Source organism: Candoia aspera, chromosome 1, assembly GCF_035149785.1.
Source record: "Candoia aspera isolate rCanAsp1 chromosome 1, rCanAsp1.hap2, whole genome shotgun sequence".
Taxonomy (NCBI): domain Eukaryota; kingdom Metazoa; phylum Chordata; class Lepidosauria; order Squamata; family Boidae; genus Candoia; species Candoia aspera.
Window position 1 is genome coordinate 40,924,331 of NC_086153.1, and position 12,317 is coordinate 40,936,647.

The 12,317-nt window shown below is 38.4% G+C and overlaps 1 protein-coding gene across 2 annotated transcripts in view; it reads right to left on the reverse strand.

The window, feature by feature from the left end:
* The window catches only part of PRKCE (protein kinase C epsilon), a 295,055-nt gene that overhangs the window by 10,028 nt on the left and 272,710 nt on the right, over nucleotides 1-12,317 (reverse strand). For both annotated transcript variants that reach the window (XM_063302820.1, XM_063302813.1), the window contains 3 exons: nucleotides 10,773-10,911; nucleotides 9,780-9,968; nucleotides 4,846-4,992 (listed from right to left, as the gene is read on the reverse strand). In XM_063302820.1, coding sequence (XP_063158890.1) covers nucleotides 4,846-4,992; nucleotides 9,780-9,968; nucleotides 10,773-10,911 — 475 coding nt within the window. The remainder of the gene's footprint in view (nucleotides 1-4,845; nucleotides 4,993-9,779; nucleotides 9,969-10,772; nucleotides 10,912-12,317) is intronic.

The window sequence follows — 12,317 nt, forward strand, 5'->3', positions numbered from 1 at the left end:
GGAAGAAGACAATAGAATAGGAAGGACAAGAGACCTCTTCCAGAATATTAGAAACATTGGAGGTAAATTCCAGGCAAAAATGGGTATGATCAAAAACAATGATGGCAAGGACCTAACAGAAGAAGAAGAGATCAAGAAAATGTGGCAAGAATATACAGAAGACCTGTATAGGAAGGATAACAATATCGGGGATAGCTTTGACGGTGTGGTCAGTGAGCTAGAGCCAGACATCCTGAAGAGTGAGGATGAATGGGCCTTAAGAAGCATCGCTAATAACAAGGCAGCAGGAGACGATGGTATGAACTGTTTAAAATCTTGCAAGATGATGCTGTCAAGGTGATGCATGCTATATGCCAGCAAATTTGGAAAACACAAGAATGGCCATCAGACTGGAAAAAAATCAACTTATATCCCCATACCAAAAAAGGGGAACACTAAAGAATGTTCAAACTATCGAACAGTGGCACTCATTTCACATGCCAGTAAGGTAATGCTCAAGATCCTGCAAGGTAGACTTCAGCAATTCATGGAGCGAGAATTGCCAGATGTACAAGCGGGGTTTAGAAAAGGCAGAGGAACTAGGGACCAAATTGCCAATATCCGCTGGATAATGGAAAAAGCCAGGGAGTTTCAGAAAAACATCTATTTCTGTTTTATTGATTATTCTAAAGCCTTTGACTGTGTGGACCATAACAAATTGTGGCAAGTTCTTAGTGGTATGGGGATACCAAGTCATCTTGTCTGCCTCCTGAGGAATCTGTATAACGACCAAGTAGCAATGGTAAGAACAGACCACAGAACAATGGACTGGTTTAAGATTGGGAAAGGAGTACGGCAGGGTTGTATATTCTCACCCTACCTATTCAACTTGTACGTAGAACACATCATGCGATGTGCTGGGCTGGATGAATCCAAGGCTGGGGTTAAGATCTCTGGAAGAAATATTAACAATCTTAGATATGCATATGACACTGCTTTGATGGCTGAAAGTGAGGAGGAACTGAGGAGCCTCATGATGAAGATGAAAGAAGAAAGTGCTGGATTGCAGTTAAACCTTAAAAAAACCAAGTTTATGGCAACCATCTTGATTGATATCTGGCAAATACAGGGAAAAAACATAGAGGCAGTGACAGACTTTGTATTTCTAGGTGCAGAGATTACTGCAGACACTGACTGCAGCCAGGAAATCAGAAGATGTTTAATTATTGGGAGGAGAGCAATGACAAATCTCGATAAAATAATTAAAAGCAGAGATATCACACTGACAACAAAGGTCCGCACAGTTAAAGCAATGGTATTCCCCATAGTAACACATGGCTGCGAGAGCTGGACCATAAGGAAGGATGAGCGAAGGAAAATAGATGCTTTTGAACTGTGGTGTTGGAGGAAAATTCTGAGAGTGCCTTGGACTGCAAGATCAAACCAATCCATACTCCAGGAAATAAAGCCAGACTGCTCACTTGCGGGAATGAAATTAAAGGCAAAACTGAAGTATTTTGGCCACATAATGAGAAGACAGGATACCCTGGAAGAGATGCTGATGCTAGGGAGAGTGGAAGGCAAAAGGAAGAGGGGCCAACCAAGAACAAGATGGATGGATGACGTTCTAGAGGTGACGGATTCGACCTTGGGGGAGCTGGGGTGGCGACAACTGACAGAAAGCTCTGGCATGGGCTGATCCATGAAGTCATGAAGAGTTGGAAGCAACTGAACGAATAAACAACAAACGGATTTTATTTATCTATAATGCTTATAAGCTACTCCAAATGAAGCTGACTCCAAGTGTCGTGAACAGGCTGTATGACTCTCAAGCAGAAATTAGACTCTGGCTTAGCAAGGAAATTAATATTCTTAGGCTTTGCTGCCTTACTAGGACTGCAAAAATAGGTTGATGGAGGAATGAGGGTTGCCAAGCACTTAGAGCAGCCTTTTCCTCCAGGTACTTCAGGACCACAACCCTCAAGATTCCTATGAATCACATAAAAATAAATGTGTAAAGGCATAAATTAGTACGAATCCTGAACTAGATGATTTGTGATGAGTGCTACCTGGGGATTCAACCAGTGCACCACAAATGATTGGTCAAACAGGAAAACTAGCCAAGCCAGACATTAACAACATCACATTAGAAATATAAAGTCTCCTATTTGGAAGAAAAAAAAAAGATCCCTGACCACTTTTTCTCAATAATTCAAACTGGGGAAAAAAAAGGAAAATCTCATTTTTGTGAAAAAAAATGCCTTTAAAATGTTTCTCTTTTGAAATAAGTAAAAAAAAAAGGGGGGTGGAGGCAAATTTTTATTCTGTCATAGTGAGAAGGATGTATATATTTATATAAGATCACTTGCAGAATGAGGAAATAATAACTCATGCACACGCTGCAGATTGATCTCCCAGCCTGGAATTTTCCTGATACACTAGACCACATGTCCACTATTCCCAGCTAGCATGTGGGATGTGATGGCAATTTTAGTGGTGGAGGGTGGGGAAGCAATTTAGGAAAAACAACTGTAGACATATTCAGTACTCATACCCAAATGACATATTCACTACTGGAAGTAAGAGATGCTGCCTAGGAATTCTGACAGTTGTAGTCCAAAACCAATGGAGGACTGCAGCCTTTTTGCTGCAAATTGCATTCTCTGGTAGCATCTGATGTAATTTGGAGCAGCTTTACCTTGATTTCCTGCAACTGCAAAGCCAAAGGTGCCATCCTCCATAAATGCTGCACTAAGTGAGTTGCAACATTTTGCTGAAAAACGCTTCCTTCTGAACAGACATTTATAGGATTGTGCTGAAATCTAGCCATGGTTTTGTGGCTGCAATCCTATGCAGGATTATTTGGGAGTAAATTCTAGTAAACTGCCCTTCCTTTCCCAATGGCACGGACAGGATTGCTCTGGATATTTTATATGCTTAGTTAACAATAAGGGGTGTTATGTTCTTAAAATAACATTCATTAGTTTAAGTCTGATAAGGAAGTGTTTCTCCTTGGTTCTTATTTCAAACAATCTTTACATCAAGAAGTTCCTCTTGGGTTTTCTCCTGAGCATGTCTTGCTCTTGTCCTTCTCTCTTGCAGCTAAGCAAACAACCTTAAGAGCCTTTCTCCCTGTTCTGTAAAGATGATGCTCCAAGACTGCCTCTAAGCAACTCCTTCCTTCCTTTTGAAAGAATGCCCAGATCAATGTGCCCACCAGGGATTCCAGTTCAACCATGCTTACGTACAGCCCAACTGATAGCTTAGGTCAATGTTTCTCAACCTTGGCCACTTGAAGATGTGTGCACTTCAACTCCCAGAATTCCTCAGACAGCTGGGGAATTCTGGGAGTTGAAGTCCATACAACTTAATGTGGTCAAGATTTCATGACTCTTTATCTGTCATGAAAGTGAGGACTCTTTCAGATGTGTATGGATTGTCATTAAGTACTATGAAAAGGATCTATTTATGAGAATTATTCTGAGTGTCATGTTCACCGTTCCGGTGTGTCTACATAGTAACGGTTCGCTTGCCAAGGTGCTGATACGTGTCCGGGCTGGGAGGGTGCTGCTGGGAACCTTGTACAGGAGACGTGCTGGACTGTGCCAGGGAGGAATGTGTTTAGGCTATCTCTGAAATGTCAAGGTCTTTTTGCCCGTTGATCAGCAGAGCTCGTTAGGAGCACCTGGGAATGTGGGGAGGGCTGCCTGTGAGGGAGGGGGTGGGCTGCTGTTTGCAAAGACGCTATTTAGTTTGAGTTTAGGCGCGCTTTTCTCTTTCTCAGCTTTTTACCTGTTTGCACTCTATTCTAAATAAACCCAGAACCTGAATTGCAATTTTGAGTCTGAGAGTTTTATTTGGAGTAATCATCACACAAAGCTGAGAATCATTTTTTCAACCCAACCTCGCTACTCTTTACCGGAAGATTTTCTTGTGAAAGGGGAATTATGGCTCATTCAGTCATGAAAGTAATTTCTTATTTGATGATCATACATAGACCAACCCCAAGAGTATAAATAATGGGGATTTTTTTTAGGAAAATGATATTACACATTTCTTGATGAACTCTTATCATTGGAAAAATATATCCTTTTGAAGAAGTAATAAAATACGTTTTGTCAGTACTATACTGTATATTAACAGTATTAGGATCTCCAACAAGAGAAGAGACCATACGCTGGATTTCACTACAGTGTCTGCCAAGTTCCCAGTGAATCAGGACCCAGGAATAAATAGCAAAGGGAATTTCCTGAGCTTCTGTTTTCACAGCATTAGAATTCAGAGTTACTAGCAATAGTACTCAAGAAGTACTATTTAGTATCTCAGTCAATCTCAAACAACAGTGACCCAGCATCTAAGCAAAACACAGTTGAGTATGACAGATCATAAATATGATTCCCAATTGATGCAGGTATTGGTTGATTACACTGAAGAATACAAATTCCAATATGAATTTTGGATACTGAGGGTACTTTCACATATTTAGATTAATGTGTGATGCCTGATTATCTTAGCTGTGTTTTCAGTACAGTAGGCAGCAGCAAGAAGAACATGACATCTTATCACTCCATAACATAAAACCAATGGTCTTAGAAACTAAAGTTATCAAGTAATAATGGCAGTGTTTTCTGTGGTTCACTTTCAAAAATACGATGTCATAAGTTCTTAATCATTTCCACATTCAATGCTTCATTAACATGTATGAAACATACCTCTAAGGATATCAATTACCTGACTCTCTTTGATATGGCATAAATTTGACCATTTTATCAGTTCTATTGTACTTTTGCAATCTTACTATCATAAAGGCAATCAACCCGGTTTTATGTATGTTCAGCCAAGTTCTCTTGCACAATCAATACTTACAATACGAGGTTTGAAGGGTGGCTTGATTTTCCTTTGTTCTAGAAGAACCCAGTCAATTTCTTTGAAGAATGGATGCTGTTTAATGGCATCTTCACCATTCTGAGATGCCACACAGCCCAGGCGCTTATTTGGGTTTTTTGTCATGAACTGCATTGAAAACAAATAACCAACTTCAGTTACATAGTGGAAAATTGTATAATAAGGTGCTAAGGTACATCAAGACAAAATGTGGGAAAAGCAGAAACATCTTACTAAATATTATATTTGCATTAGTCTTTCTGATGCCTTTCCTAACTCAATACAGTTTTGAACTTCCTGTTGTTATTCTTTGATAGCTGGTATAGTCTTCATCATACTGAGATAGACCATTTCAAAACATTACATGGTAATAAACCACAGCAAATCTCAAATCAGATTATTATGTACTTAAATCACATGTTATATTTCACAGCACTTGTTTGTTGCATTCATATTCATATACAATATAAGGAGTAAAATTTTAATGTACAAAGGAGTCAGAAAAAAGAATGCATATGGCTACTAAAATAGTCCAGACCATGAACCAAATGCTGTGCAATTTTGGGAGACAAGAACTGGCAAATCCACTAAATATTTCCAAGCTGGAAATTACCATTTTTACCACTCTTTATGAATGGTTTCATAGAGAGCATATTGTCTGACCACTGAAAATGCAAACCGCTGACAGCCCTAAAACGAAGGAATAGACAAAGGTGGAGCAGGACCATCAGAATAAAACAAGCACTATTTTGTATTTTCTTTGAGATGATATGATGAAAACCAAGCTGAGCTACTCACAAAAGAGCATAATACATCATCTAAAACTGGGGCAGAGGTAAACCTGGGTGTAACAAATGGCATGCTCACACACACACACAGACACACACAATGAAATTAAAGGTTCAAGAAGAAGGGTATGAAGACTCGAAAACAGAAACCACAATAGAACCAGAGAAAACATCAACAGGTATTGTAAAGGAAAAGAACAGGCAGTTTTCTAGTTAACACAAGTACATTTTAATCAGCATAAAATGTGTGACCGAAAAATAGGATTGAAACTAAAAAGATGCAAACAGCAAACACCTTGCAGGAATGAATACTACCTACAAGCCAGGCTAGCATTCATTATCCCCTTGAAACAAAGAAACAAGCAATCATGGAGGGGCCAAGACACTGAAATTATTATTAGTTTTTAATGTATGACGTGGCTGAGGGAACATGGCATGCTTACATCTAGCACCTCTTGTAGGGACTGGGATAAAGCAAAACTCACATATGACATGGGAATATAAAGAAGTGCTAGAGCATGGAAGAAATATCTACAGTATGCAAAAAGCCTGGTTCTTTCTTAGTGTATCATGCCTTTTAAACATTAAACAAACTTCAAACAGATCCATTCACTAACTACACTTTAAAGAGGTGACAGCAATCCCTGTCTGCCTCCATATGATCTGGCAAACATTTATTTACATTAAAAGAAACATCTTCAAGAAAAAAGATGCTGTATCTAAAAACCAGGCCCTGCACAACAGCAGCACCTCTCTGCCAGTCATTATATCAGACACATGTTTTTCAGGTTTTGGTATGAGCATGAAAAAATATGCTTTAGAAATGGCACCAAAGGCAGATGCCTTAAAACAGTGGCATCCTTTATTCAGGCTTTTCTCAAACCTGGGAAAAGTCAGGCTGCTTGACTGAATAGTGAAGAGACACTGTGCTTGTATTTGTTCCAAAGCACTTTTGCAGAATCATGTTCAAAGAGTGCTCTGCCCTACTGAAAACTACCTGCCAATCAACACATTCTATTCCAAACAAGGTTGGAAAAACCTGTAAAACAAGTGCAAGTCAATATGGAGCATACTGTCGAGGGACCTAGGATAGGATGCTCTAAAGCAGTTTCCTGTGGTGTGGGGAGGTCAATTCCTTAATTAAAGTATGCAGTGATAACAGCGAAAATCTCAAAACATCTTTCTTTATTAAATTCATTATATACACTACAAGTATATAAACTGGTGTGCACAATTTTGGGGAGGGGAGGATTGACCTTTTCCTTTTTAAAAAAGTGGGTAGCTAAGGGTATTGGTGCAGTAACATTACTGGATAAAATGAGACCAAGATTTTCAGCCTTTCTTCCCACTTCTGGAGGGCTTTATGGTCCCCTCCCACTTTCTAGATGAGTTAACCAATCCAGACTTTAACACTCTTATTTTTTTAAAAAAAGTTTCCTGCCAATAATTGATGGGAAATTACACTAATTTTGGTTGTTTGCCGTAGAATTTCACTGGTACGATCTCAGTGGGCTCTGGAGGCTGCAAGAAAGGTGATAGGGTACCATATGCATCTCACTTGGCAAGATTTTTCTAAAGCCCTGAAACACAGATTTCCTTTAATTAGAGAAGAAGATTGAACCTACGTCTTTGGAATGCAAAGTATAATTTCCACCACCAAACTAAGACTCCTTTATTTCTCATTTCATTCTTATTTTCAAGTGAACTATCTTAAGCATTAAAAAAATAAAAAAGAATTTTGAGTTCCCCAAAATCATAAGATCTGTAAACATTCTAAAAGATTCAGAGCTGTGTCGTTCACAAAACCTCAGAAATTAATAGGATCTCTGCCAACCCAGCACTGAAGATCAGTTCAGAGAAATTAAACTCCAGATTTCCCATTGTTGTTCCTGCTACCCTCCCCAAGTTTCCAAGCATCCTTGATTTCTGAGGCTGGATATTTTTGTCTGGAAAATGTAAATAAATTGCAACATAATATTGCAATAAAATAAATAAAAATGAGTAGAAACCAAAGATCATTCTGCAAAAGCTACTCAAAGTACTTTTAAAAGTCTTAACAGGATTCCGATTTAAAGTGCCTGAAGAACAAAGCCCTCATCTAACAATACAATGTAAGGAAACAAAGCATTCCAAAGCTAATCCCTTGTTAATATTCGGCAGTCAAGTACATAGACGCCCCTCCATTTCCTCTGTTATTCCTGCTCTTCTGTTAACTTCATATTGCTAAGGAAGATGATGAACAACCCAAGTTTCAAATATCAAGCTAAAACTCACCCAAGAGAGGTTTGCAGGATGGGGGGGAAAAGTCCTCATATTAGCAATCTTCAGAGTAAGAAATAGTAGCCATCTATGTGTGTTTAAAGGACTGTGTGGATGAGCATGCTAGTCTTACCCTCTTCTTATCACTTCCATATGTATCAGGTAAATGTCTACAGAGAAGACTTCCCTCTGTCAGTGAATCTCCATGTTGCTGAGGATCCTGATTTCCCAGAGTCTTCACTCTCACAGAGAACCTCTATAGTTAGCAGAGGTTTACCACTCTAGGCATTCACTCTCTGCATGTGGAGGACAGCAAACAGGATGAAACTAGCATGCTCATCCCTTTCTTTTGAATGTGTCACTGGGTTTCACAATGACTGAGAAGGGCTCATTTCAAAATTTAAGCAACTATGAGGGCTGATCTTATCTGTCTTGCAATTAAGGAAAGCTAAGGCTATTTCAAATGCTATTGCACACACACTCCACCCACCCACCCCTAAATTCCTCCAAGCTTCCTCAGGCTGGCAGTGCTCCATACCATGGGCATAGTTTTCCTGGAATTTACTAGAGAGACCAGCCAGTTTGCATGAAACATCCAAATGCTTGGATTGTCTGACTTTTGGTGGGTTCTAAATAGAAACTTTCCTCAAAGCAGCTGACTTTATGTTCAGGTAGAAACATCAGGTTTTGCAGCAAGTTGTGAGGTTTTGCAGCGCAACTGACTACACTTTTTTTTTTTTAAATAACTGGGCATGGACTTGCAGGTCATAAACATTCAAAGGTAAAACCCTCAAGAAACTGAAGTGGCTACATTCCCATCCCCAATCTAAGTTTCCATTCCATGCCCAGCCATTTTTAGCTGCTTTGGGGAGAATTGCTCCAAATAATTTTTTTTCCTAGATAGTTCTCACTAGCTTGCTAATATGCCCCTCTTGTGCATGGTCAGGGTTATTTTGGCAACATAAGGAACAACATGCAGAGAATTAAGTATGTATGTATTTATGTATGTATGTGTGTATACACACATATTTGTGTGTGTGTGTGTGTGTGACTGTTATGATACTTTGTTTTGAGCAATGTATAGTGAAAACTATAATTTAGTGTAATAATTAATGCAACATTTAAAATGTTTATTTATGGTAAGCATATTTTATGATAAACAGATGTGGTTATGATAACATCTGGAGAATTCAAGTATTAGTATTTGGTATGTAGGCTAATTACCTATTTCAGGGAATTAACTAAGGATTAACTTTTGGCCAAGAAACTGATCCATTGAATATAATTCCCTTGCAGAATCATCTTATCTTAAATAAAGATATGAAATGTACTGAAACTAACTCCACCCTTATTTTTTCACCTTTTTCTTCAAAAGGCTATGAATGTTCTTTGAACGCTAAACAACAAACTCTAAATGACACGTGCAGTGGTCAGAAACACAGGATCATCTCCCAGTGAAATCAGTTGACATTTTAAGTCAGCATGGTTACAGGTAAGGTTGTCATTTTGTTAAATATCTTTTGGATTGGGGCCCATCTGTGTGGGCCTAGCATCTTCAGTTGCATAATTCTCTCCTCATTTTAGCCAGCTATACAATTTGGAGTATTCAGCTTGATAGGCACTTCAGTTTGTTTGTGTTTTTGGTTCTTCCTGAAACACGATTCTCAAGTGGAGGCATGTATACAGTTATACAGATGCAAAGAACACAAACATTTTGTCTTTTTCCCACAAGAAGTGCAATTCATCCCAGACCCCTTATACTGACAATGGCACTCTGAACTGTAGTTGAACTCCCAGTGGTGGCTGTTTCTCAAGTGTTCTAGGAAAACTCAAATTTAAGAAGGGAAATAGACAGATAGATAATCTTACAGCTTTCAAAATGCTGACAGCTTCTTTGCTAAGCCATACTGGATATAGCACATCATCATGCAGGATAGACTCAAAGAGGTCATCTTCATTATCAGCTTCAAAGGGAGGCTGTCCGGCCATCATTTCATACATGAGAACCCCCAGTGCCCACCAGTCTACAGAAGGACCATATTCTAATTCCTGGAGGATCTGTTAAGGGAAATCATGAGAGACATAAATTGACAAAAATGCACAAAATGAACCATGTAAATTGCCTGATATTTGAGGAGGAATCAAATTATTTTTTAAAGCCAGTTACAAAGAAGCACACTTGGATCTTAAATTAAGACCAACTATAAATGCTTGGAAGAAGTTTCCAATTGCCCATTGTCCATCAATGACAGTGGTATCCTACCCATCCAATATATTCATAATATACTAAACTTAGTGTTTATCAATGAAGCTGAATGGAAGTAGATTTACATCAGAAAAGAAAAAGCAGGTCTTCACTTAGGAAACAGTTAACCTACAGAATTTCCTATCACATGATATGGTTAAATCTAATCATGACCATCACCTAGTTCTACTCAAAAGTAAACTAGCAAATTCATGTCAGATAAGACTTTGAACAGCCACTGATTCTGATTGATAACGGCTGTCTTCAGAGGCAGGAGTCTGCTATTAAAGTCTTATCATGCTTGTAGACTTTACTATGGTTGGCTACTATAGGAAAAAAATGCAAGAAATAGGCCTTCATTTTGCTCCAGCAGGGCTTTTCCTATGTTTTGTGTGTATAAGAAGATAGATTTGGTTTCTGAATGGTACTAGAAAATTTGTATGGCAAGCACACATTTATCCCATTTTCTACCAAGTTCCTGTTGTGATGTCCTACAGTCACCAGCATGCTCAACCTTAAACAGGATTGCATGGAAAGAATTTGGTTTTGGTGTTTCATGCAGGGTTAAGTAAACTAGCATCATAAAGTTCTATACACTTCGATGCATACTATTGTACCTCTGGAGCTATGTAGTCTGGTGTTCCACAAAAGGTAGTAGTCGTTACTCCATTCAAGATTCCTTCCTTACACATTCCAAAATCAGCCAGTTTGCAATGACCTTCTGCATCCAAAAGAATATTGTCCAGTTTCAGGTCCCTTGAATAAGAAAGAACCAGGGAGATCTTAGCAACAATGAAATAAAAGAAAAAAAATTGAAGAGAAGCAGGTGCCTTTGTCTTGTAGAGAATCTGGAGTGCTCTCAAACTATATCCTGCTTCATAGTATTTTAAGGTATCCTCCCAAGGGGAAAGTGTGATTTTTCCACCTCTTCTATAAATAAAATGTATTTATGACTAATATGCAGAAATTAATATGATAGATTATAAATCCTTATTAAGCTTATGTGTAAGTAAATAACTAAAAATCCCACAAGATTCTCATAGGAAAGCATTAAAAACCAATTCACTAAAGAGGCTTCTCTAGGTTAGGAACTAAGCTGATATATAAAATAAGGGGAATAGAGGACCAGCTCTAGGTTTACCTGGATATTTGGCATGACCATCTTTGCCATGTCTGTGGGTTTAAGCAATGAGCAATTGCAGATCCTATAAAAACAACTGCCAGTGGACATGTAATTTCATTATTCATTAAAGCCTCCTTTTCAGGTTAGAAAATCAGCAGTTGCTGTCCTGGAAAAGTTGGAATCAGATAACAGAACTGCCCTGGGGGGTGGGGAAGGAACCTACTTATCATTGCTGTAATCCCTGAGGCACACACCCATGCATGCACGCACACACATGCACACACACACACCAAACTAGTTTCATCAGAAAGTTTAGTTTTTTAACACTTTGGAGGAGTTAGAATTTTAGGAGCTAAAAGCTGGGATCTGCTCAAAGGAACAACCAAGTATTCTGTTAACTGGGAGAGTGCAATTGTATGCAAAAATGTATCTGGTCAAATTCTGTATTTCAAGGAATCCCTAAGGAAACAGAAGCTGACACAATTTCTACATGCTTTAAAGTTAAATATCTTTCTGTAAATTTGAATGCATACTTTCTATTTATATACAGGTCTTTACAGATTTTAAATAAAACAATGAATATGGCAGATGCCAAATTTTGAATAACCTTTCAGTGAGTACTTTGTAAAACCTCCTTGGTAGAAATAATAGCTTCCAAACATTTCCTGTAGCACTCTAAGAATTTTTCTGTTCTTGCTTATGGTTGTTTCCCCCTCTTCCTTGCAGAACCCTTCTAGCTCAGAAATATTCTTAGGTCTCCTTGCATCTACTGCATATTTGAGGTCTCCCCACAGATCCTTAATAACACTCAAATCTGGGGTTGTGAAGCTATTCCAAAATATTTATTTTTTCTTTCTTGTAACTATTTCATGGTTGAGATATATTTCAGATTGTTCTCTTGTGAAATATCCATCTTCTTTTCAATTTTATTTTCTTCGCCGGATGTAGGACATTAGCTTCAAGGATAAACTAATATTTAGCTGAATTCATTCTTCCTTCCCCTCATACAATATTTTCTCTGCCACTGACTGCCACACAA